This window comes from Drosophila teissieri, chromosome X (genome assembly GCF_016746235.2).
Source record: "Drosophila teissieri strain GT53w chromosome X, Prin_Dtei_1.1, whole genome shotgun sequence".
Lineage (NCBI taxonomy): Eukaryota > Metazoa > Arthropoda > Insecta > Diptera > Drosophilidae > Drosophila > Drosophila teissieri.
In genome coordinates, this window is record NC_053034.1 from 11,612,304 (window position 1) to 11,634,367 (window position 22,064).

At 44.1% G+C, this 22,064-nt stretch overlaps 3 protein-coding genes across 6 annotated transcripts; all 3 read right to left on the reverse strand.

Moving 5' to 3' along the window:
• Positions 1-101: 101 nt before the first annotated feature.
• On the reverse strand, positions 102-14,539 carry LOC122623457 (glutathione hydrolase 1 proenzyme). 3 transcript variants are annotated; one of them, XM_043802619.1, is made up of 7 exons: positions 14,204-14,539; positions 3,590-3,829; positions 3,199-3,302; positions 2,248-2,800; positions 1,697-2,110; positions 992-1,633; positions 102-919 (listed from the first exon to the last, which is right to left on the reverse strand). In XM_043802619.1, exons 1-7 carry the CDS (start codon positions 14,260-14,262, stop codon positions 418-420), a joined length of 2,514 nt encoding a protein of 837 aa, XP_043658554.1. In that variant the 5' UTR covers positions 14,263-14,539; the 3' UTR covers positions 102-417. The 3 variants fall into 3 exon arrangements, with proteins under 3 accessions (XP_043658554.1, XP_043658556.1, XP_043658555.1); XM_043802621.1 differs by having other exon boundaries at positions 2,248-2,503; positions 14,204-14,538; XM_043802620.1 differs by lacking the exon at positions 14,204-14,539 and adding an exon at positions 9,308-9,546.
• A 2,763-nt stretch (positions 14,540-17,302) lies between these two features.
• Positions 17,303-19,459, reverse strand: LOC122623571 (pickpocket protein 28). Its single transcript, XM_043802797.1, has 4 exons — positions 19,239-19,459; positions 18,470-19,136; positions 17,819-18,413; positions 17,303-17,735 (listed from the first exon to the last, which is right to left on the reverse strand). Exons 1-4 carry the CDS (start codon positions 19,430-19,432, stop codon positions 17,374-17,376), a joined length of 1,818 nt encoding a protein of 605 aa, XP_043658732.1. The 5' UTR covers positions 19,433-19,459; the 3' UTR covers positions 17,303-17,373.
• Positions 19,460-19,571: 112 nt separating this feature from the next.
• Positions 19,572-21,975, reverse strand: LOC122623572. Of its 2 annotated transcripts, XR_006326411.1 has the most exons (3): positions 21,676-21,975; positions 20,327-21,605; positions 19,572-19,696 (listed from the first exon to the last, which is right to left on the reverse strand). XR_006326411.1 is itself a non-coding variant. In XM_043802799.1 (2 exons), exons 1-2 carry the CDS (start codon positions 21,906-21,908, stop codon positions 20,393-20,395), a joined length of 1,446 nt encoding a protein of 481 aa, XP_043658734.1. In that variant the 5' UTR covers positions 21,909-21,975; the 3' UTR covers positions 19,977-20,392. The 2 variants fall into 2 exon arrangements, 1 of the variants encoding a protein (XP_043658734.1); XM_043802799.1 differs by lacking the exon at positions 19,572-19,696 and having other exon boundaries at positions 19,977-21,605.
• Positions 21,976-22,064: the final 89 nt, after the last annotated feature.

Sequence of the window (22,064 nt, forward strand, 5' to 3'; positions counted from 1 at the left end):
TTTGATTCTTTTGATTATATCCGATTATTCTGTGTGAATAATTTGCCAGTTAAAATAATGGTTATTCTTGTTGGTTTTTGTTTGTTTTTATTTTTATTGTATAAGGTAGTAGTTAGGTAGTAGCATATAAATTTATATAACGTACGATATACATAGTATGTAAAAAAGACATAGCTAGCTTAAATACTTTCACTTGATGCGATCGATCTGCTTTACCACTCTCTAAACCAGATCTGCCCATTTATACTCTCTTGTTCCATGGAAATTGCTCTCTTTTTCGGGCAGTTCTACTCTAATCTCAATGCAATGTTTCTGTGCGTGTGTAGGTGCGTGTGTGTGAAGTATGCGTGTGTGAGTGAGTGGGTGGATGGGTGGTTGGGTGACCTCTTCAACTCTTCAACTCCTGAACTCATCACCCTAGAAACCTGCAACTCCGCCGCGTTTGCGATAGTCGGCATTCGCATAGATGGCAGTGGCGTTTCTCGAGATGGCCGTGACCACAGATGAAGATTTCTTGGATGCGGACTTCAGCTTGTGTCCCCGCTTGGTCAGCAACTGGAGCAGGGACTCCGGGTAGCCATCCTCCTCGTACTCCAGCACATCGGGCATCAGTTGGTGGTAGAAGCGCGGCGCATCAATCGCCTGGCGCAGATCATCGCCGAACCACAGCACATTGGCGAGCACCTCGACCACGGCGGGAATGATCTTGCTGCCTCCGGCTGCTCCAATGACCATTTTCATGTCGCCCTCCTTGTCGGCCAGAAGGATCGGCGATTGCGAGGACATCGCCCGCTTGTGGGCCTCGATTTTATTCGCCTGCGACTGGGGCAACTCGAAGTCGTTGTTCGCCACCGCAAAGTCGTTCATTCCGTCGTTCAGCACAATACCCGTACGCGGTCCAATTAATCCGGAGCCAAAACTGAAGTTCACCATTGAATAGATTATTCTAGATCGTTTAAAAGTCCTATGTGGACTGACAATGGGTACTTACTAGAAATTGACGGAGCTGGTCACTGAGACGGCATCTCCGTTGGGCGCCAGGACAACTAGATTGGATGTGCCATCCGAATCCTCAATGGCGGCAAAGTTGGCACCATACGCCTGCGCATCGGGCAGCACGTGGGAGTCATTGATCTTGGCCCGGTTCTGGTCGCCAAAGTCCAGACTATTCAGCCGGCTGACCAGCTCGCGTGCATCGATGAAATGCATATCGCCCAACTCTGGACGCTGGGCAAAGGCGAACTTCATGGCCTCAGCGAAGCGATGCATGGTGCGCGCCTTCAGCTCCTCCGTGGACAGGTCGTGGGCCGTGAAGTTATAGCCCTGCAGGATGGCCAGGATGTGGGCCACCACCGAGCCGGAACTGACCGGTGGCATCACATACAGCGTGTCGTCGCCCAAGTCCATGGTGATGGAGTTGATCACATCGGCCTCATACGACTCCAGATCATCGGCGACAATAATGCTGCCCATGTCCTGCAGATCCTGCACCAGCAGCTTGGCTATCGTTCCATTGTACATGTCCATGGGTCCGTTCTCGGCCAGCAGCTTGTAGGTCTTGCATAGATTCTTCGGCGGCTTCACTACCGTTCCGGCGGCATGGGGCTTGCCTGTTTTCGCATTCAGATAGATTCTGCAAGGGCACATGGAAAGGGAATTAGAAAGAAGCTCTATTTATTATATTTGGACAACTTACTGGAACTGCTCGTGCTTCTTGATGTCCGGCAAGGCGAGACCCAGCGACCGCTCCATGTGCTGCGACACATGGTAACCCTTCTCGCAGAGCTCCAGCGACGGAGCCACCAGATCCGCCCACGGCAGCTGTCCGAACTTCTGATGCGCCACATGGTAGCCCATCACCTCGCCGGGCACAGCGATGCTCAGCGGTCCCTTGAGGGACTTTTCCGGCTGCTGGACGAACATGTCCTCGGTGGCCTCGTAGGGCGCCACCTCGCGGGCATCGATGGCGGTGGCATGGCGCTCCTTCCGGTTGTAGATGTTCATCAGGTGGCCACCACCGATGCCCATGCTCTGCAGGGTCAGCAGTCCGTTGCACAGCAGGGCGGCGATCGCTGCGTCCACTGCGCTGCCATTCTTCTGCAGGATGCCGCTACAAGGAAATAAGCTCTTTATTAATCACATCTATAGTGTATAAAGTGCACACAACACTGGAGATTCCAGGAGATATAACCTAGCTTACCAGCACTTCTTAAACTTGATATCTTGAAAATCTACATCAATAGTTACCTGCCGATCTTGCTGCACTCGATGTTATCGGAACTCACGGCTCCATGCTGGTAGACGCCCAGCACCGACTTGTACTCCTCGCTGGTATCGATCCTGATCTGGTCCGCTAGCCAGGATGGTGGTGCCGCCGTGGTTGGCGCCGTGATGGCGGCCACATTGGGCTGGTCCGATGGAGTGGGCGCTGGGTTCGTGATGCCCAGATTGAGGCTGCCGATGTTGTCCGTTTTCGTTTCCGTTTCCGGTTTCTGCTCATCATCTGTTAAATGAAATGTTTTAGGTGTGGGGCTGGGATAGCTATCTGTTGTGCTAGTGGTTGTTGTTTTTGTTGTTGTGGTTGTTGTTGCTATTGGTGGTTGTTGTGTTGCACTTATTGTTGCTGTTGCAATTGCTGCTATTGTTGTTGTGCTGGTGCTTATTGTTGTTGCTAATCCTGATGGTGCAATTGTTGTTATGGTTGCCTCTGTGCTTGTTGTTCTTGGTGTTGCTGTCGTCGTTGTTGTTGTTGTTGTTGTGGTTGTTGTGTTGTTTCTATTTGGCGTCGATTTAGGCCAGTCTTCGTTGTTGTTGTTGTTGTTGTGGTTGTTTAGTGAGTTGGGGTGTAAAGTTTTTGGTTGGGGTTTTGTTCATGTGAATACTTTTTGGTGCCACAATAGAAGAAATTATTTTGAACTAGATTAAGTGCCAGGTGCTTGGTTAAGATGATTCGAAAGCATGCAGTAAATAAGCGAAGATTTATCTAATTTTCTTTAATCTATTTTATGTTATCATAGGGTGACTAAATTCGGTCTCGAAAACGGTCCCAAAGTCTGTCTGTTCGTATACAACATCTTAATACATCTACACATACGATATCTATCTGAATCGAGTTTCGGTATTAGTTTGCAGTGGGTGAGTGAATTGTTAGCTGGATGTGGTTGGCTATATACCTTTGACCCGACTTCCCATACTCACCACTGAAACACAGGCTGATGATCACGTAGCTGATCAGCGCAATGCCGATAAAGCAGATCAGCACGATGGTTAGCTTCTTCATCCAGGCCAAGACTTTCACGCGCCTGCGAAAGTCCAATTGAAAGTAAGGGATATTGTCAGAAATTTACAAAAAACCAAAGAACAATGTTTACTAAAATCCTAATATTAAATCCTAATATTTTTAATACACAATAGCTATATATAGCAATATATTTTAATAGTTCAAAAGAAGCATTTACTATTGCAGTTGCCCCAACTTATTTAATGCGATTTCTATGTTAGCAGCTTCCTCTGCGCGTCGCCACCATAAAACGCGCCAAGGACACCAAGGAACCTAAATGTTATTGTTAATGTCCTCTTTTATGCTCACATCTGTTCGCGACGCGCCTCCTCGGCGGCGGCCGTGTCCTGCATGAGTTCGCCGCCATTCTTCTCCTCATCGGAGTCCAGGCCGCCGGCGGACTTCAGGGGTATCTTGTTCATGGCATCCTCGTTGCTGTGGTGCACCATCTTGGTGGCATCCGCTGCTGCACTTGCACTTGCTCCGGCTCCTGTTCCTGTTCCTGTTCCTGTTCCAGTTCCCGACGAACCCACTGGGATGCTGATGGAGCTGTAGTTGGCGGAAAATGGGGCGTAAGTAAGTTGTAAACAAATGCAACAGTTTTGTTGCTATCCACAGCGCTCGAAAATATGCAACAGTTTTCGCCAGCAGCTTTCAACACCAACTGAAATCAACTGAAAATGAAACTGAAAATGAATGCGGCCAAAGCACCGACAATCTCAAGCGATTCTCAGTCATCGACAAACGAGAACTACAGTGGAGCCTCCATAAATTAGTGGAAGAGCAGTTCATAGCGCTCCCAACTCTTTAATATTTATAAAATCACTCTTTTTATATTACAATTACTTGATCATTTTGTGTTAAACAAAAACGTTGTGCTAGCTTATGAGTTCATGTTAGCGACACTCCACTGTTACAACTCAAACAACAACTATATCGCTGTCGTCATCGCCAACTTTGATGGCAGGATATGGCTTGTGTGCTCGGCTACCCGACACCGCTCACCTCCCACCGCCCACCGCCCACCGCCCAACGCCCCCACGTTCCTTGGGTGGGCGTGTCCCGCATAAAAATGGGTCAGACAAGCGTCGACGTCGACAGAGACGCAGGCAGCGGCGGTAGCAGTGGGAAATGCATTTTCCTCAATCGAGCGAGTGGATTTCCTTTTGTTGTTACGACCATAACCATAATTGAATGTTGTGATTGTGAGCTCGCGTGGTTCGCGGGATTTTGTGGGCGGAAATGGGGTGGTGTTGGGTTAAGTCATTGCTCGCGGGAATTGGGTTAATTGCTGCCAGCGAAAAGAAATAGGAAAAATAAAAAAATGCAAAAATGCAACAAACAAAAAAATGCAACGGACAGAGCAGCACCTTTGCACCGCGGTCCTGACCTGGGCTACATTTGTAATTGTTGACGTCGCCACTCGCACTTGCACTCGCACTCGCACCAACCCCCTTTTAACCCCTGAAACCCCAAGCCGCGAGCACGGCCCCTTTAACCCACCACGCAGCGATGACGACACTTGCCGAAGAGGAAAAGCCCCTCGTAAAACAGGGTGCTCGAAAAGTAGACGCACTCAAATGCAGGCGGTGAGTTAATCGTTTTTGATTGCAATCAAAGTCTTTAGGGCTGCACTGGCAGAAATTGTTATTATAACAGATGCAAAATGCATGCAAATAAATTTTTATTGCAATAATCATAACAGTCATATGTGGAATAAACTCATAATATTCAAATTTAAACATAAAACAAGTGGTTGAAGGCATAAAATGGATTCATGATTCAAACACCTAGTTTATAAATCTCAAATCAGTATTTTGGCTTTGCAGCGAGATCTTCGATGTTTTCTGCGATTTCTTTTTAATATATCCAAGTACCACTGTACTACTTTTAAAGTTCTGCCCGAAATGAATGGCCCTATACGTGGTGTGCACTTTTTAATATTGCCCATGTTTTTCTTTTTTCTGGTTAATAATACTCTTTGCTGCTGCCGACTCTGTGCGGCCTGGCAGGCAGGCATTCGCGCTATTTTTGGGTCAACTGCATTTAATTTCGTTTCGTTTTCGTTAAATGGTCGGTGGGCCGAAAGAACAAGCCGCAATTATGAGGCATTCCAATTCGGAATGCAATTGGGGTTTACGATCCACTTGCTCCTGGCTGCGCCCACGAAAAATGGCACATGGAACCCAAAATAGAGTTCGCTGTGCCATGACCATAGCAAATTAAATACAAATACCCACAAATAGTTAGCTATTCTGCTTCACTTTAATTGATTGCTATTTGCACTTAGCGGTTCGCAGGAACCGACCGACAGGTGGCGTGTTGGTGGTGGTCATTAGGCAAGGACAATTACTCAATTGCAACTTTGTTTGGCAAACGGTTCGCGGAAAGCATTCAAAAACTAAATAAGTGATGCTTTAATTAGGTAACTTTTTTAAAATTTACATTGTCATATGAAGATGTGAATAACTTTCTATCATCACCTCTTTACTCATTAAACTTTAACATTTTCCCCTTTCTTCAATTTAAATTCCAAGAACTTCATTTTCACATTACAAATTTTAGTTTTGGCTTGCGCAGCGCCTTCAAACCAAATTAACAGCCAGCTTACTAATATGAAATCGCAATTGGAATGGGCTGTCATTATGCCTACGTGTGAAGACTAAGCAATGGGCCATAATTTCAAAAATCCGATGCGAAATCGATTGAATTGTGGCTATTGGATAGTTTCGTCGTTTGGGCCAATACTTTTAAGGGAAGTGACCGACAAGCAATATTAATAATAAGTACACCCATGTCCAAATACATGGCTACACATGTTTTAGGCATGTGAGTGTGCATTACTTTAATTACTCATTGAATGCACAAGACAAAGGAATGCAAAACTCATTGCCTGGCTTTCATCTTCAGCCGACTTCTTATCGAAGGCATAGACAAACTGAACAAAAAAGGAAGTAAAACTAAAACTAAAGATATGGGTCAGTCAGTGCAGAGATAGATTTACAATTTATTCAAATATATATTTCTTATTAAAAACGCGCGTTTTTCCCTTTAACTACGTGTAATTTGTAATCCAGAAGCTGAATCTCAGCTGAGCACAGTTTATTTCGGGTAGATTTCCACACAAAATGCTTGATAATTGTTTGTATTTCAAGAGGGCAAGGGCAGATGGCCATAGATCATGGTTGATCGGGCATGCCCGAGCCCAATCAAATGGCGGCACCAATCCAATTTGCATTGCGGCTGCCAAACGAAACGAATCGATTCGGTGGGCAATTAAATCAACAATTTGACAAAACAAATACAATTAAAATGCACGAAGACCGGCGCAAATAAATCAAAACTTGCCGAGGGCATAATTAACTTCGAGTGACGAACGCCTTTGGCGACGACACCCAAGACGACAAAATGTTCAAAATGTTTAAAATGTCCAAAAGTTGACCAAAAAGACGTATCTTTTGAGTTTTTTGCACCCAGAGACCCCAAAGTGGCCCCATTCCCAGCTTTACGAGGAGTCGGTTGGCTATAAGCTATTTTTACCCTGCTTTGTTCGCTGCTACTCAAAAAACATATTTCGAAATCGACTGGGCAGGGAAATTATGAAAACGCCATGCTTCAACGCCAATTTCACATATCTAGAACAGCCATAAACTTCAGGAATCGTAAAGGAAGTATTCAGATGACAAACCAAATTAAGAAGTTTAGTATATTGTACAGATGCATCTATGGTTTTCATTTAGTCTTGCCACATCTTTTATTTTCTATTCCTAACCTTCCGGAAAAATAGAATACCTTTTTTAAGCTACTTTATCGCTGAGAACTGGCGAGTAGCTCTTATTAAGTCATTGTATATATTTAATATGATTTGCCTAACCCTTTCAGCACAAAGATGGTCAATTCAGTGGCCCAACGCCAAAACCCAGACGAGATAATGGAAGCGAGGGACTTGCCATAGATCAACTAGAACAAAGATCTGTCATTGTGAAGGATTCCCCACCCCGTTTGCGGATTTACGGATTCGCGGACTGGCGGATTCACGGATTCACGGATTTTGACACATTCGGCGCACTGGCGGCACTCGCATTTTTCCAATCCAAATTGGTGACAGTGCAAATTGATCTCGCCCAAAGTTCAGGGCCGCAATCCAAATGCGGGTGCACATTGTGTACTAAATACTACATACTACATTCTACATACTATATGCACACTGTACAGTAGCATCTGAGTGTTGTATGGATAGGCACCCCAGATCCAGATATTAGCTGACATGGGCATGGGCATGGCCTCTTCTTCAGAGCTCTGGTTTTGTTCTTCTCGGTTGAATCTCACTCGGTTGATTAAGCTGTCAGCTTCAGCAATCAGCTGAAGGCACCGAAACGAGACGGCGTTTAGCGTCGATTACTGTTAGACTAAGTGGCCCGATCCCAGATCTGTGTTGAGCCAACAATTGAGCGCTCTCTTGGGAATTAGCTTGATAAAAAAGCAGCCCATCAGCCCACCAGCCAACAAGCCCACCAGCCCACCAAATAACAACAAACCAAACAAACAAACACCGCACTTGGACTGTAGGAATAAAGAAAACCGGGGAAAATAATGGAAAATAATGGAAACTGGGAAGGAAAGAGTTAAGGGGCGGGAGGGGGAGGGAGGCAGTTCATGCGGGATCAAAAGATAACCCGAAAACAAAGGGAGCCCGACCTATCGCAGTTGTGATATTTCCCGCCCATTATCTTTGTTGTGCCCACTGATCCCAGAAGTGAAGGTCAGGGCACCGAAAGCCAATAAAAAGATTAAGGGGTTGTGATTGCCAAAAATAGACTCCGCTCACATGACATGTCAAACTAATCGCAACCACAAAGCCTACTTAATTCATTCATACTCATATTCACATTCATATCGAGTTACGAGTGAGTACCTATGATTCGTTGGAAATATAATATTTTTGCAGCTGCGCCTGGATGGCCAATAAACTCTGCTCCTAAGGTTGAGTTCATTTGAAGGCGCGATAAAAAAATTGCAGACAATTCCACATCCATTTTTTTTGATTTCCTCTCTTGGCAGAATCTCTTATCTCAGAATTGTTATGAATTTTTTCCCGCTACTTCCGCTTTTAATTTATCAGTTTAAAAAGCGTGTGGAGTTTCCCAAGTAATTTTTCGGTAATTTTATAACAGCACTTGTGTAAATATGAAATCAACTACATCTTAAAACATATTACCCTACTAGGGAATAAAATCCCCTCTAGCATTTTTAAAATTTGCACCAATGATATGCGATACTTGGGAAAACTAAACACCCATTTTCCTATTTTTCACGCCTTTCCCTGAATTACTTAAGTTTCCATGCCATTTTACTTTGACTGATTTATGGATATCCATGAATTTCAGCTCGCATACTTTTGGCATTTCAGGAATTCGACATGTTATCACCCATTTTCGAATTCTTGAATATTTGTAAAGCAAACATTTTTCATGGGATCCAATGACCTTCAGCAAGAACAAGAGAAAAAGAGTGCATTCGCAACAAGTGTTTGCTTTTCTACGCTCCTTCTTTTTGGTTTTTCATTAATATTGTTATAATTTTTATTTTGGCGCATTTGGCGGCATTTTCGGCGTCTGGCATTTATTTGGCTTTCATTCTTTGGGCGACGCCTTTGTTTCGCTGCTGTACTCGGTTATTTTTAAATATAATAATTGCAAAATGAAACGGAAAAGACACGCTGTGTTTTTTTGGCCCTAGACTTGGACTTGGACTTGTTGCTGCCAACGTATTTTTTATAAATATCACATATACATATCTGCTTCTATATATTTTTTTTTGTGCTCTGTGGTGGACGGTTTTTTTCAGGTGGGCGAACCTGGCGAGTGCCGGCCCAGCATTAAACAAAAAAAAGAAAAAAAAAAAAAAAAAGAAGAAACATACAACATACAACAGAAATAAAACACATTTGGAGTTAACGATCCTGATACGCACACGCACCACAACAACAACAACAAAATGGAATAAAAAAAATTTTATTTTTGTCACCTTTGATTCGAATTTTTTTTAGTAATTTAAGTCGTGTAATTTTTTTCGAAAACGCGCGCGTTTTTTGTTTTAAACTCAAAAAATTGCGGAGTCGAGTAACGAATGCACGCGTGGTATCCTACGCAAATATATACCGCAGCTATATATAACTGTGTGGGAATTCTATAATTTTCAATTATATATTTAACTTCTTTTTAGCTATATTTTTTAGTCGCGTGTCGCGTCTGCGACGTCGTCTGCGTCTGTTGGTCAACTGAATTAAGAACCGCCGCTAACGATGACGACGACGCTGGCGCAGCGGCAGCGTTTTCAGGCGGAGGCGGCAGAGCGAGTGATGCGCATCTGGCTTGATTCCCGACATGCTTGGAAATTTTGGAAAATTATATTCATTTGCACTGACAGTTGTAAGTTTGTGGTACTAACAAGTACCTTTGGAAAGCAATCAAAACAGATAAGGACTTCAATACAAAAGTATAAAAGATGTACAAATTCACCAATCATCTTTTTCCAAATTTTATAGTTAATAAAAAACATTACGTTATGGTGCGAGAGAAACAACTAAAAATAAACTTTTAAAAAAATACATGTTAGTGCAAAATTGAGTGCATATAAGTTGCCTGATATTGTATTGGTTTAAAGGTGCTCAAATTTCTTAATATACATAATAATAGATTTACATATTAATAAAACATAAATGAGATTTATGTATTCTTAAATATATATCTTTATTGTTGAAAACATTTAAAGATGGTGTGGGCTAGCTTCCTTTTCTAAAGTGTTTGCCATCGCTGACTGCGACTGCCTTTCGTCTAGCCGAGTGGGCAGCGAAGTTGCGTCGCTGCCGCAGCGCAGCTACTGTTGCTCTTGTTGTATTTTTGTTTCATACAATATTTTATTTTATTTGTATTTATTTATATATTTTTTTGTGTTTTTTGTTCCACGCTGCATTGCAAATTGTTGCTGGCGGTGCGGAAATCACAAAAAATTAGACGACCCCGATGGACATAGAGCTGCCGTGATTGTCATCATTCTGGATGCTAGTTCTGCGAGTTCTGGTTGGCTTTCGGTTTTAGTTTTATCTTTGGTTTTATTTTTTCAGTGGTTCCCGGTTGGGGGGGGCGTGGTGGCCACCACCCACCCGCCGGCGAGCCATTAAGAGCAATTTGTTGACAGTGACACACAAAAATGGACACACAAAGCGACGCGAGGCGACAAAACAGGCTCAACCAAACAAACAAACCGCAACCAAGCCAAACTAACAAAAAAAAAAAAAGAAAAAAAAAGCAGGCAAAATAAAATAATGATAACATGGAGGGAAAATCGGAAAATGTGAGACAATTCCGTGACATCATCAAATCACTTTAATTGCAATCGCCGCCAAGGTTGGCAAATTGTGAAAGGATAACCGACGTTCCTGTATTTATGTTCCTCATTTATTTCGCTTTGATTTATTCCCTATTACTGCGAATGTCCCTCCAACTGATGAATCCAATTTTCTATCTGAATCTTCAGCGTATCTTGCGTATCTTTCGGATGCCTGCTTCTGAAGCCAGGTGGAATTGGCAGCGCTTTGTGTGTGAACAGGTGGAATAAAATAATGCCAAGCAAGTTAGTTTGCAGTGAAAGCTAAGCGATTATGGTGAAAATATAAGTAACATTTTGTGAGGCGACTGACTAAAAATGTGCGATATATTATTTAAAATTGGTATCCTTTATAACCTAATGCCTAACCGATCTAACGACTTGACCGCGATTGTCGGCCGATGTGCGTGTTTGCTGGAGCGGTCATCGCTTGGCCATCATCTCCGCACATCCGCTGGGCATCTGAGTTTGTGTTATTTTGTATTATTTTGCATTCTCCATGCACTCTGGTGATGCGATGTGTGTCTTTGTGGGGCCACGCAGATTTCCGCTGCAGCTTGACATTTGCAGTGGTCCGCCGGTGATAAGAGCTGTGCAGCGGACAAAAGGCAACGCCAAGCGGCAAACGCCACAAGGAGGAGGAATCGTGGATGATCATGGAAGCATGTCAATTGCACTGAGATACAAAGATACTGAGATACATGTGTGTGGCTGTGTGTGGCGAAAACACTACTTATTTATATTTATACATGCGCGATGTCGTGCTGCTAAAGCGTGCAATTTGCCACAGTCGCCATACTCTATACTAAATGCTATATTCTATATGCTATATAGTAGCTGGATCCAGAGGCAAATCAAAGGCAGCAGACGACAAACGGCGGACAAAAAAGAGCGCACGGAAAAAATTAAAATGTGTGTCAACAAATTGCAAATTATCGGCAGTTGAGCGCAGTTTGGGTACACTCGACAAAAAAACCAATCCACTCATAAGAGAAGCTTAAAACGACATGAAAAACGTGATTTGAGGAGGAAAAAGGTTAACCATCTTCAGAGGTTGGTATACTAAACTAAACCCAATTTCCTATTTTATTGTTTAAAATACTATCTGCCAAGCTATTTCTTTTGGTGTAGTCCAACCCTACTGACCCACAACTCGCTTGTGACTCCAATGTGTGACAACAAACAAAGATATGACCTTAATCTGATCACCTTTAAATTGGCGTGCTATGATCATTTTCCCTAAATGCATGGTGCACGCTGACCGCGAGGGAGGGGCGAATGGTGGAGGCTTCACTGTACGCTTGTGGGCGGAGTGGGCGGCATTGCGTCCATCCACATGACAATGGGCTAATTGCAGGGAATCCATCACGCGGACTCATCCCACTGTTCATAAAAAATACAACTCAACACTTGACCCCGCTGTATCTGCCCTTTTTGGTTTGATGTTATTTATGCCATTCAAGTTTATATCGATTTGCACAATAAATCACAGCTACTGTAAACACAACATTGCGTGGGCCTCTTTTTGAATTAAAAATCAAAATAATCTGGAAATGGGATTTTATAGAAATTGAGCGAGCTATAAAAACAAAGAGGAAATTGTCTACATAAATAAATAAATATCATCCCAAAAATGTTATAATAGTTGATCACTTCCATATTTTTCAAAGTAAAATAGACAATAATTTCAGTTAAAAATAATTCCTAATGGAATACTGGAGTTTCTTTATAAGTATCATCTCTGCAACTGCGATCCCCAGCAAAGCTGCCCATCAAAATCAATGGTCACAGGCCCAACCCAAATGAAATAAATGGCTTTTTGCTCGCTGACATTTTTTAGGTGCGAATGCAGAGGAAAATACACATCCATCACATGCAATTTTAATTTTTTACTTTTTACTGTTTGTGCGTTGGTTGTTGGCGACGCCGACGCGGTGACGTCACACGTTTATTTAACCAGCTAACCTTGGCCCGATCTGCGCTCTCACTCGCACTCGCACTGGAGAGGGGGCGCGGAAATCGAGATTTATATATGTATTTGTGCATTTCCACAGTTGGCAGTGAAAGAAATGATTAAATATTAATGCAGTAGTAATCCTTTTGCTTACCGTCAACTACATGTAAGCTTTAGTTTTGTTAAGCCTCTATGGACTTTATATTTGCACTCATTATTAAATTAGAATAGAATAGAATAATATTGATATTCATTTCTGCGAGTGCATGTTTGAACTTGTCACTTGTCTGCCTGGGATTTGTGAATTCGGCTTGGGCAACAACTTGATCGGCACCATCCATTAATCCGCCGCCACCTCGGAACCGAAAAAAAAGTGCGGATGGAGATGGAGGCACTTGGCGGGCTCATTAAATGGTCGTGGAAAAATTCCCTTCTGGTACTCGATGTTTTGGTTTTTGTTTTCGTTTTCGTTTTTCGGATCTCTGGTGTTTGAAGTGCTCCACATTGTGTTGCGCTTTCATGTGGCATGCCACGCCCCAATCATCCTGTGGAAACTATTTTCGGTGCGTCTGACACACATCGATGGGCAGGAAAGGCGGAAAAAAGTGGGGAAACGAGCAGAGTGAGTAATTGTTTACATTGCGCTTCTTGTGAGCTACTTTACGGCCCAGCATGTGACCACGCCCCCGCGCTCCCGCACATTTCCACCGATTTTCCTCCCCATTTTCCTCCCCATTTTCCTCACCGATTTTCCTGCAAGAGAAACAAAAAAAAACAGGGCACAAGAATTTCACTTGTTGGTTTTTCCGCGCCGCGTATTATCCCTCTTTTTTTGTTTTGATGGATTGTTTTGCGGTCCACTGAAATCGACGAAACTTAAAGTTTGTACTAATGGCAACAAAAATATCCGAAGGAAACACTAGTACACGCAGAGAAAAATGGGGGTGGGCACAATGCACATATTTGGCTGGCATGTAAATGTAAACAGCATTGAAGCGATTTGATCTTTGATTACCTTGAATTCACTCAGACATTTTGAAGATACGTAAACATTTCATTTCGGTTACCTTTGAGAGCATACAAAAATATCCAAACGTTTGTTTATGCTGCCTAAGATGTGTTTAGTTAGTTGGACGTTGAAAAACTATAGTAAAAACCTTGAAACAATTATTAAAAATGATATTTAATAATTGCAAATAGCAAAAAATGCAAAAAAAATAAATGATAAATATTTTTTGTATTTTTTTGCTGCCGTTCTATGCGATTCTCATAAGACGCACGTAAGTAAACTCGGTCGGTGCATATATTTAGTATATTTCAGTATATTTTTCAAGTACCAAAAAATTAAAAAAAAAATAAATGATAAATTGTTTTGGTATTTTTTGCTACCGTTCTATGCGATTCTCATAAGTCGCACGTAAGTAAACTCGGTCGGTGCATATATTTAGTATATTTCCGTATATTTTTCTGTGTGTATTGTGAAGTGTTTTCTTAACTTCTAATTGGGCTTGAGTATGATTTGCAAGTTTAATAAAGTGTTCATTGATTCCAAGACCCAATCTGACCCCAGGTGAACTTACGATTGCAGTGTTGAGAGATTTGTGGCCGACGCACCTACGCCGCATGCCGTGGAATGCATTTCGCAACTTTCGCGAGATTGGATTGTGCTCTCTATGGGATTAGCGACTCCTCTCCAGCTCTTGGATGCCGATGCCCGATGCCGCCAGCTGGCGATTCAAATCGCCTATGCCAATGCACGCACAGTAAAAAATTTCAAAAAAAATAATTGTGAACACGGCACGGAGGGATTTCCTTGAATTCGACTTGGGAAAATCAGTTTTGGTTGGATTTGAATTGGAATTAGGATCTGGAAGTGGAATCTACAACAGGTTGAAAGTGGCGATTACTACTTGTCGCGACTTTGGACAGCGACAATTTTTGGAGGCGGCAGCGTTCGCGGCGTTCAGTTTCCGACTGAATTCTCACTTTCCGCCGGAGATGCCGTCCTGAGATGCTGCCGCTGCGACGCCGGCAGAGGCAGAGTCCGGCCCCATTTCCCATTAACATTACCATCACCATCACCCATCGCCATTCCATGCCACCTCATAGCTACAGCCGCAGCTAAATACAGATCCGAATCCAAATCCACCCACGTGGGCCGGCCAATTGTTGCTGCCGTTAGCATAAACATTTAAGCATCCAGCCACAGTGCGCGACAGGCATGTAGGGCTAGGGAAATAATATATACTTAAATATATATATATACTAAAACTCACCTTATATATATTGGCGCAATCTTGGCAAAACCTTTTTTGATTTCAATATATAAATGACAATAGTTTTTTGGCATATGTCTTATAATTTCGCAACGCACTGTCCAAATAAGATAAATAACCGAAAGGAAATGACTGCCGTTGCCGGTGCTGCTGTTTTCAGTTCTTCGTGTAGGTGAGCGATGCATGTCCGTCCACTGTTTTATTTTACCACAATTAAACTACTCGCAACATCACAAAACATAGGCGACCAACGCTGCGTATGAGCAATGTGGCTGGCCATTAATCAGTTTTATTCAAAGGGAACTCAGGAAGTTTAGAGAGTTCTGCCTGTATGGGAATAGCATAAAGGAATGTCTTGCATAGCTGAGGAATGCATACAAAATAATACCGACGAAAGCAATCCATAACTAATCCAAGATCTGTAAACCATTCCTGCGGATAGTTTGCCTGGTTCCTGGAAACGGCGGGCACATGTTGTTAGTTTGCGGGAATGTCTGTGGTGGCATGAGTCCCATGAATCACGGACAGATAAAATATATCCCCATAAAACTGGAGGCCCCAAGCCAACAGCCGGCGAAAGTGAAATGTTCCGAGATAGATAGATACATATGTATATAGTCCGAAACATACGTGGATTATTCAGACCAAGCGAATGGACGAAAGACAATGGCGAAAAGTTGGGTTTATGGGCTGGCGAAAAAGAAGCGTAGTTAAAGTTTGAAATTAATGGTCACTAGGGGTGGCTAAAGAAATATTTATAAAACTCATTATTTAGATTCTACTATAGCAGGGCAATATATTTCTGGCATTAAATATATTTTTAAATATTCTATTTAATTTAGTACTTGTACGATACACATGCACTTCAATATTTTGAAGAAAGTCGGTGCAGTTGAAGGTCCCCATCCCCACATACCCACATACGCATTTTCCCACTACTTCACTGACTAAGCCCATAAACAATCCGCCACTTGTTTGTTTATAATCCCCATTCCAAAAAGAGGAAGATCCCAAAATCGAAGAATATCGAGAAAAGAAATAGAACTGAAAATGCAAGCGCTATGTGAGATATTCCATCTGGCCGGCCGTGTAATAAAGATCCTCGGGGTGGCGGGGTTTACCACAAAATGAAAACTTGAAAGGGGGCAGTATCTGAAATAGAACAACATGTTTTGGAGGGAATGTAGCGAAATAAGGCACTTATGTACTTAGAGCGATGCGAGATGTGAAGTCGAGAACGCGCAGAAACAGACACACTCGACCACTTGACATTGATGGGTGAGGATTCTCAGGAGATCCCACCGAGCGTTGGGCTTGAGTGGTGTCACTTGGTCTCACCAAACCTCCCCCGAAAGCAGCTCGTTAAAATCCAGACAAAACTCTAGAAAAAAAGCAACGGAAAAGTGACATCAGCCCTGCGAAATTCTTGCTCGTTTCATGTTCGAATTTCGTTGGCCAAATACAAAAGTGCGGAACAAAATTTGGCCAATACCAAAATTGTCTCTCAATTAAGTTTCAATTGGCACACAATGCGGCCGTAGCAAAACAAGGGCAACACGATGGTTAATACGCACTCTGAATGCCCTGAAAAGTATATCACACAATATTCAACTATAAGTTATATATTATATTTAAATATTTTTTGTGAATTATATATACAACAGAATAGTCTGAAACAGATATATTATATTTATTTGTTTTTAAATTGATTTTTAAATGATTAACTTTCATGTAAATCAATAATAATATATATAAATATATGTAAAAATATTTATAAAATTTAATTAAGTAATTTTTTTGTATTAAATTTTATAATCAAGCGATATTTCTGTTTTACTTCGTATGGGCAGCGGAAGAAACTGAGTTGGGTATCAATTAAAATTGGAGTCGCGTGGCGATTAGCGCCATTAGCCGATATCCGCAATCGCAGAGGGCGCAGTCCGAATTTCCGGCGCAGCCCCTTTTTCCGTGTCTACACGCAGCGAAAAAGTGGCTAAGTAATAAATGTGCTTTCAGCATGAGCTCAGCTTTCTTTTGGAGCTCTTTTATTGCAAGGCAAATAAATGTCGTTCTTTGAACCTTCCATATTAACTAAGCTTTTTATTGTTTCTTCAAAGCGATATATTTTCTTTCAGTGTCAACTGAGGTCATTTTACCCGTGGATTCGGCGTTCGTTGCCCTTCTATTTTGTTGGCTTGCCGTGGATTTATTTATTGTTGTACTGTTTTCTGGGCCATAAACATTCGACTATGCAAGAAGAACAATAAATAAGAACATGGGAAACCCAGCTACAGAGAGAGAAAATCCAGGTGATTGAGATATTTCCAACTTTGAGTATTGCAAATGCTGTGCCATTGAATTCTTTAGTTTTCAACAAGGTTTTTATTGTTTCATTGCTTTCAAGTTAATTTTTCGGTTTTCGATGCAGTGAAAGCGTGCTTTTTTTCCTGTGTATACAGCTTCAACCCATAAACTTAGTCCAAGTAGGAATAGGTGGGGAGTTCCTCGTCCACCCGATCCACTGGCCGCACCTGCAGCGTCCGCCAAAGTTTCCTCTTGCACGGCTCCGGCTTGTCCAGCTTCCCGCGGCTCTGCTGCAGGTCATTGTAGGCCGGCGGCGGGGCATTCCGGAGCAGAGCCCCTCGGTTGCGGCGCAGAGCTCTACGGACGGGCATCCGGACCGGAGTCAGCCAGCGCAGCTGCTCCAGGCGGCGTTTGTGGCGCTGCCGGAGGGTGCGGGAGGCGCAGTATGGCCGGACAGTGATGTAGAAGAAGATCTCGATCACCGAGAAAATGCTGAAGCCCATGAAAAGTCCCAAGAGACCGCCCGTATTGGCTGGTAAGTTGAAAGATTAATGCAATATAGATTAGCTACATTATAAGTCTGATGAAAAGTATCTTAATCATAACGAAACTCACACAAGAATTCGGTGAAGCCAAACATCTCGGACTTGGTGGTGCTGCGAAAAATGTTGGTCATGTAGTAGAAGTGCAGGATGGATATCTCGCTGGCGTTGCTATATGGTCCGTGAAAGATATAGTCGGGCAGATTCTCGCCGGCCTGAAATCGTGGGTCCGAAACGATCGAGGCCGTCGAAAGTGTGGCCTTGTAGGTGAGCTCAAAGCATCCCGGCCAGCAGCTCTCGCAGGATAGATTCGTCAGGGAGGACTCAATCTCGGTTTGCACCCGATCCGTGCACTGATTATCGTTGGGGCCACACACCCTGGCCATCGGATCGATCCGGGGCAGGTAGTACTGCACACAACTGCACTCGCGGAGCAACAACTTCGCCTCGCATTCCAGCTCGCAGTTCTTGCGCGAATATGTGCGGTAGTAGGCCAAATCATTCTCATCGGAGAAGAGGCAGCGGCGCACCGATTTCTTGATGGACCGGATCGAGGGCAGGGCATCCTCATAGACTGGTTCGATGGGTATTCGTGCCTCGCGTCCCGCGGTCACAACGAAGCCATAGTTGCTCACTTTCGGCAGTTCGGCGGGATTGTGAACGAGGACCTTCAAAGCGTATTTACACATACAATAAATAGATTACTTAATGCTTGCCATCCCACCTTGAAACCCACACTCATGGACTTGGTGCAGTAGTACTCCGCTATGGAGGCGTTCAGCACAACGGTGAGACCCATGCGGATTCCCGTGCCACCCGAGGTGCGCGGAAAGTAGAACTCCGGTAGGTTGCGAGCATAACCCTTCTCTGGTGTCCAGTCGATGGGCTCATAGCGGGTATTTGGATGCGTCGTCTCCAACCGCACATCGTCACTATAATTCCGAATAAGATACGACGGATGCAGTGCATTGAAATTGCAGCACAGCCCATCGTCCGTCAGTATGGAGGTGAAGAGCCAGGAGCAGTCCTCCTCCCGCGATCCAAAGCTGCAGTACAGGAGCATTTTCTCGCACGGCTGGGCCACGTCCACCAGGATAGCCTTGAAGTACTTCCAGGTACCGATGTACGAGATGGTCGTGTCCCCGCCCTGGTCGCACAGACCCATCAGCAGCGAGAAATTCGAGCTGGAACGGCCAATGCGATCCACCTTACTGAGCAGCGCCTGGTTGAGATTGCATATCGTGATCGCCGGAAAGGGCATGTTGCTGGTCAACTTTTGCTTGGCACTGGTCGAAATGATTATGGGCGAGGCACTCCACTTCATGTACACGTTGGATATAAAGAAACCGGAAAGGATCACCACCAGCACGAAGGCGAGGCCGAAAAATATTCTGAAAACGTATAAGTGAAATGTCATACCTATTGTACACTATACAATTTATAGCGCGGTGATAATCTCTATACTTACTGAAAATGATATACAAAAAACGTACCGTTCCGGAAGGGTAATTTTCTCCTCGGCAAAGTACTTTAGTCCATGGAGAGTGCTGTTCTTCAGGTAGTAAACCACACTCCTCTTAATGGCCGCCCTGCTGCAGATGGAATTCTCATCGTCATCCGATTCGGAATCCTGTTTGCGCGCCGAGGAGCCACTGTGGCGCCGCCTGCTTTCCGCCAACGTCTTCATGATGCACTGCGTCCGCACTCTTTCGGATCTGCACTATTTATAGGTCACTGCTAACTGCCAGCCAACACTCAGCACTTCAGCACTTTCAGGTGCAATTCCATGGCGGTCATCAGGCTTAATCATATTGAAACAGGGCAAACACGGTCGTCCATTTGCAGTGATAACTGCCAAATTGATTTTCGCCACCCCGCTGCAATCCACGAATTTGGAAATCAAGCGGATGGCCAGAAAATACGATTACCCCGTGGCAAATAAACTTTACACCTGAAAGTAAACATGGATACACGCACGCTCTTCAATACAGATATTCGAGAAATATTATATACGTTTTAAAAGGGATTTCAGCAGCTGCTTTGTACTAAAAGCAATCATATTTTCACAGAAGTTTACAATTTAGCTCAACGCCATTAAAATTGCGATCAATTTAATTAATGTGTAGTAAACACAAATATGAAAAACGGATGGAAACCAAGGCATACATTAAACTAAATTGGCCAAGATTTTTAATCACCACCAAATGTTCCAGCAAATAATAACGCATTCATTTCAAAACTCAGGGTGGCTAAATTCATTTAATAGGCATCTTTCGTGAGCCAGTTAAGTACTTCATAAATAATCGCAATCAACCAGGGGCTGTTTTGCCACTCATCCATTTACATTGGCCTACTAATGGCCAGATATTTGGCTTTTCATTTGGTTTCTTTTCCAATAATACGGTTTCAATAATAATCTTTAGTGAAAATTCAAAATACTAAGACATTCCTTACTTCTATATTTACATAATCCATCAGTAATCTTCTTAGAAAAGTTAATTTAGATTTTCAGTGATTTCCTCCATGCAATACTTTCATATTATAGAACTTTTTCTATGTTCAATGTAAATAGTTGAAATACCTTTCACTCTATGATAGGATTCATCTTCTCCACGGCTAGATAAACGCTTTCGAATTCATGGTCTTTCTAATTCGGGTTGAACTGGAAGAAGTCCACGTTGAGATCGAGAATGGCCTCTGTGTTGGGCGTTTCCTTCATGGTCAGGGCCTCCACGGCATTGTCGCTGGCATGATCGTAGACATGGTTGACAGTTGGAGGAGCAGTTGCCACTGGCGGCTGCATAAGATCGCTTACATTCCTCAGCAGACTCTCCTCGGAAGGCGGGTGAAGTTGACCGCCCGCGGACAGATTAAGACGTTGTGCAGCCTCGTCAGTGAGCGGATCGTCCAGCGACATGCTCAGCTCTGCGTAGACCACCAGATTGCGGGCTCCTCCGCTACCGCCGCTGGCAACCAAGGGGGCTCCCTCCGGTTCCGGCATCGGGGCAAGCGGAGATTCCATGGCGGACATATCCAGGGCATACTGACCCTCGGGTATGCCCAAAACTCGTGCTATCCGTGCATTTACAAAATGCAATCCAGAGGTATTTCGTATAAGCCGTTGGCTGCGCAGCTGCAGTTGCTCCACAAAGTCGTTGAGTTCGTTAAGAAAAAGATCAGAGCGCTGTTCCTCGCTGAGATGCGAATGCCGCTGCAGTTGGCCGGTGAGAATGCCAAACAGCGAGGGCGTGGACGGAGGAGGAGCTGTTGATGGTGCTGTAGCTGTGGCTGCAGCTGCAGGTGGTGGCTGCTCGCCCGGACGGGGCATGTGCTCTGGGAATTTGACAAAGTGACGCTGCAGACGGCGTCCCAAAAAGATCTTCCCGCAGCCCGGACAAACGGCATTCTTGGGCACAGCCCGTTGGCTGGTCGTTGTGGCCGGTTCCTGACTTGTACTGACGGTGCTGCTGACAATGGTAGTTTTGGGCGCTGACATGGGTGCCCGGTAGTCCTTGTCGCGCAAGTCGGACACCAGCATCTCCAGCAAGCGGGCGGAACTTGGCTCCACGGCAGGGCCACTGGTCACGGGAGCGGGCTGTGGCATTGAGCTGCGCACCTGGCGACCGGATCTGGTACGATGGGTGTCGGCAGCAGGTTTCTGCTCCGCCAGTACTGGCTTTTTTGCCACAGGAGCTGTGGCAACCGCAGAGGCTCTTTTCGATGGTCTTCCCACTTTCGGCGGCGGATTCTGAGCATTTTTCTTTATCGGCGGGCTGATCCCCATGCCGGCGGGATCCGGACAACGGTAAATCGTTATCTGCTGCGTCACCGCATCCGTGCGAATCACCTGATTGCGCTTTCTGCACAGGATTACAATTGATTACGAGTGAGAAAGTTAATAAAAGCAACCAAAAAGGGATTAAAACCCACCGGTCGATGACTATGTGATCGTTTTTGGACAGCTTGTGTAGACTGCAGGCCAGTTGGCCGAGAGTATCCTTCTCCCGCAGCAAATCGTCTGCAGTACCCGGCAAACCTCCGTCGGGCGCGGAATTCTCTGCAGGATTCTTGGCGGCCTCCTGCCGATCCTGCACAGAACCGGTCTTCTCCGGCAGCACCTGCAGGTCGGCCAGTACCGAGGGATCCTCCAGGAGATGCTTCATTGGCGCGCCACGCTTGGTTATTTCGAATAAACACAAAAACAAATCAAATAACAAACCCGAATTTGGATTTAAAGGTGTTAGTGTTATTTTGGTATTTTTTAGAAGTATATATGTACTTTTTTAGTATATTTTTGGATTCCCATGACTTGAGGTCAC

What these genes read in the sequence shown, in the direction of transcription:
- LOC122623572 (XM_043802799.1), bottom strand. Translation starts at nt 21,908, where the DNA reads ATGAAGCATCTCCTGGAGGATCCCTCGGTACTGGCCGACCTGCAGGTG. An exon ending in GATCACATAGTCATCGACCG is followed by an intron (nt 21,606 to 21,675) that starts GTGGGTTTTAAT and finishes AATCCTGTGCAG; the next exon opens with AAAGCGCAATCAGGTGATTC.
- LOC122623457 (XM_043802619.1), bottom strand. Translation starts at nt 14,262, where the DNA reads ATGCATTCCACGGCATGCGGCGTAGGTGCGTCGGCCACAAATCTCTCA. An exon ending in GAGGCGCGTCGCGAACAGAT is followed by an intron (nt 3,303 to 3,589) that starts GTGAGCATAAAA and finishes GGACTTTCGCAG; the next exon opens with GCGCGTGAAAGTCTTGGCCT. An exon ending in GAGTGCAGCAAGATCGGCAG is followed by an intron (nt 2,111 to 2,247) that starts GTAACTATTGAT and finishes ATTTCCTTGTAG; the next exon opens with CGGCATCCTGCAGAAGAATG.
- LOC122623571 (XM_043802797.1), bottom strand. Translation starts at nt 19,432, where the DNA reads ATGAAGACGTTGGCGGAAAGCAGGCGGCGCCACAGTGGCTCCTCGGCG. An exon ending in AAAATTACCCTTCCGGAACG is followed by an intron (nt 19,137 to 19,238) that starts GTACGTTTTTTG and finishes ATACGTTTTCAG; the next exon opens with AATATTTTTCGGCCTCGCCT. An exon ending in CCATGAGTGTGGGTTTCAAG is followed by an intron (nt 18,414 to 18,469) that starts GTGGGATGGCAA and finishes TACGCTTTGAAG; the next exon opens with GTCCTCGTTCACAATCCCGC.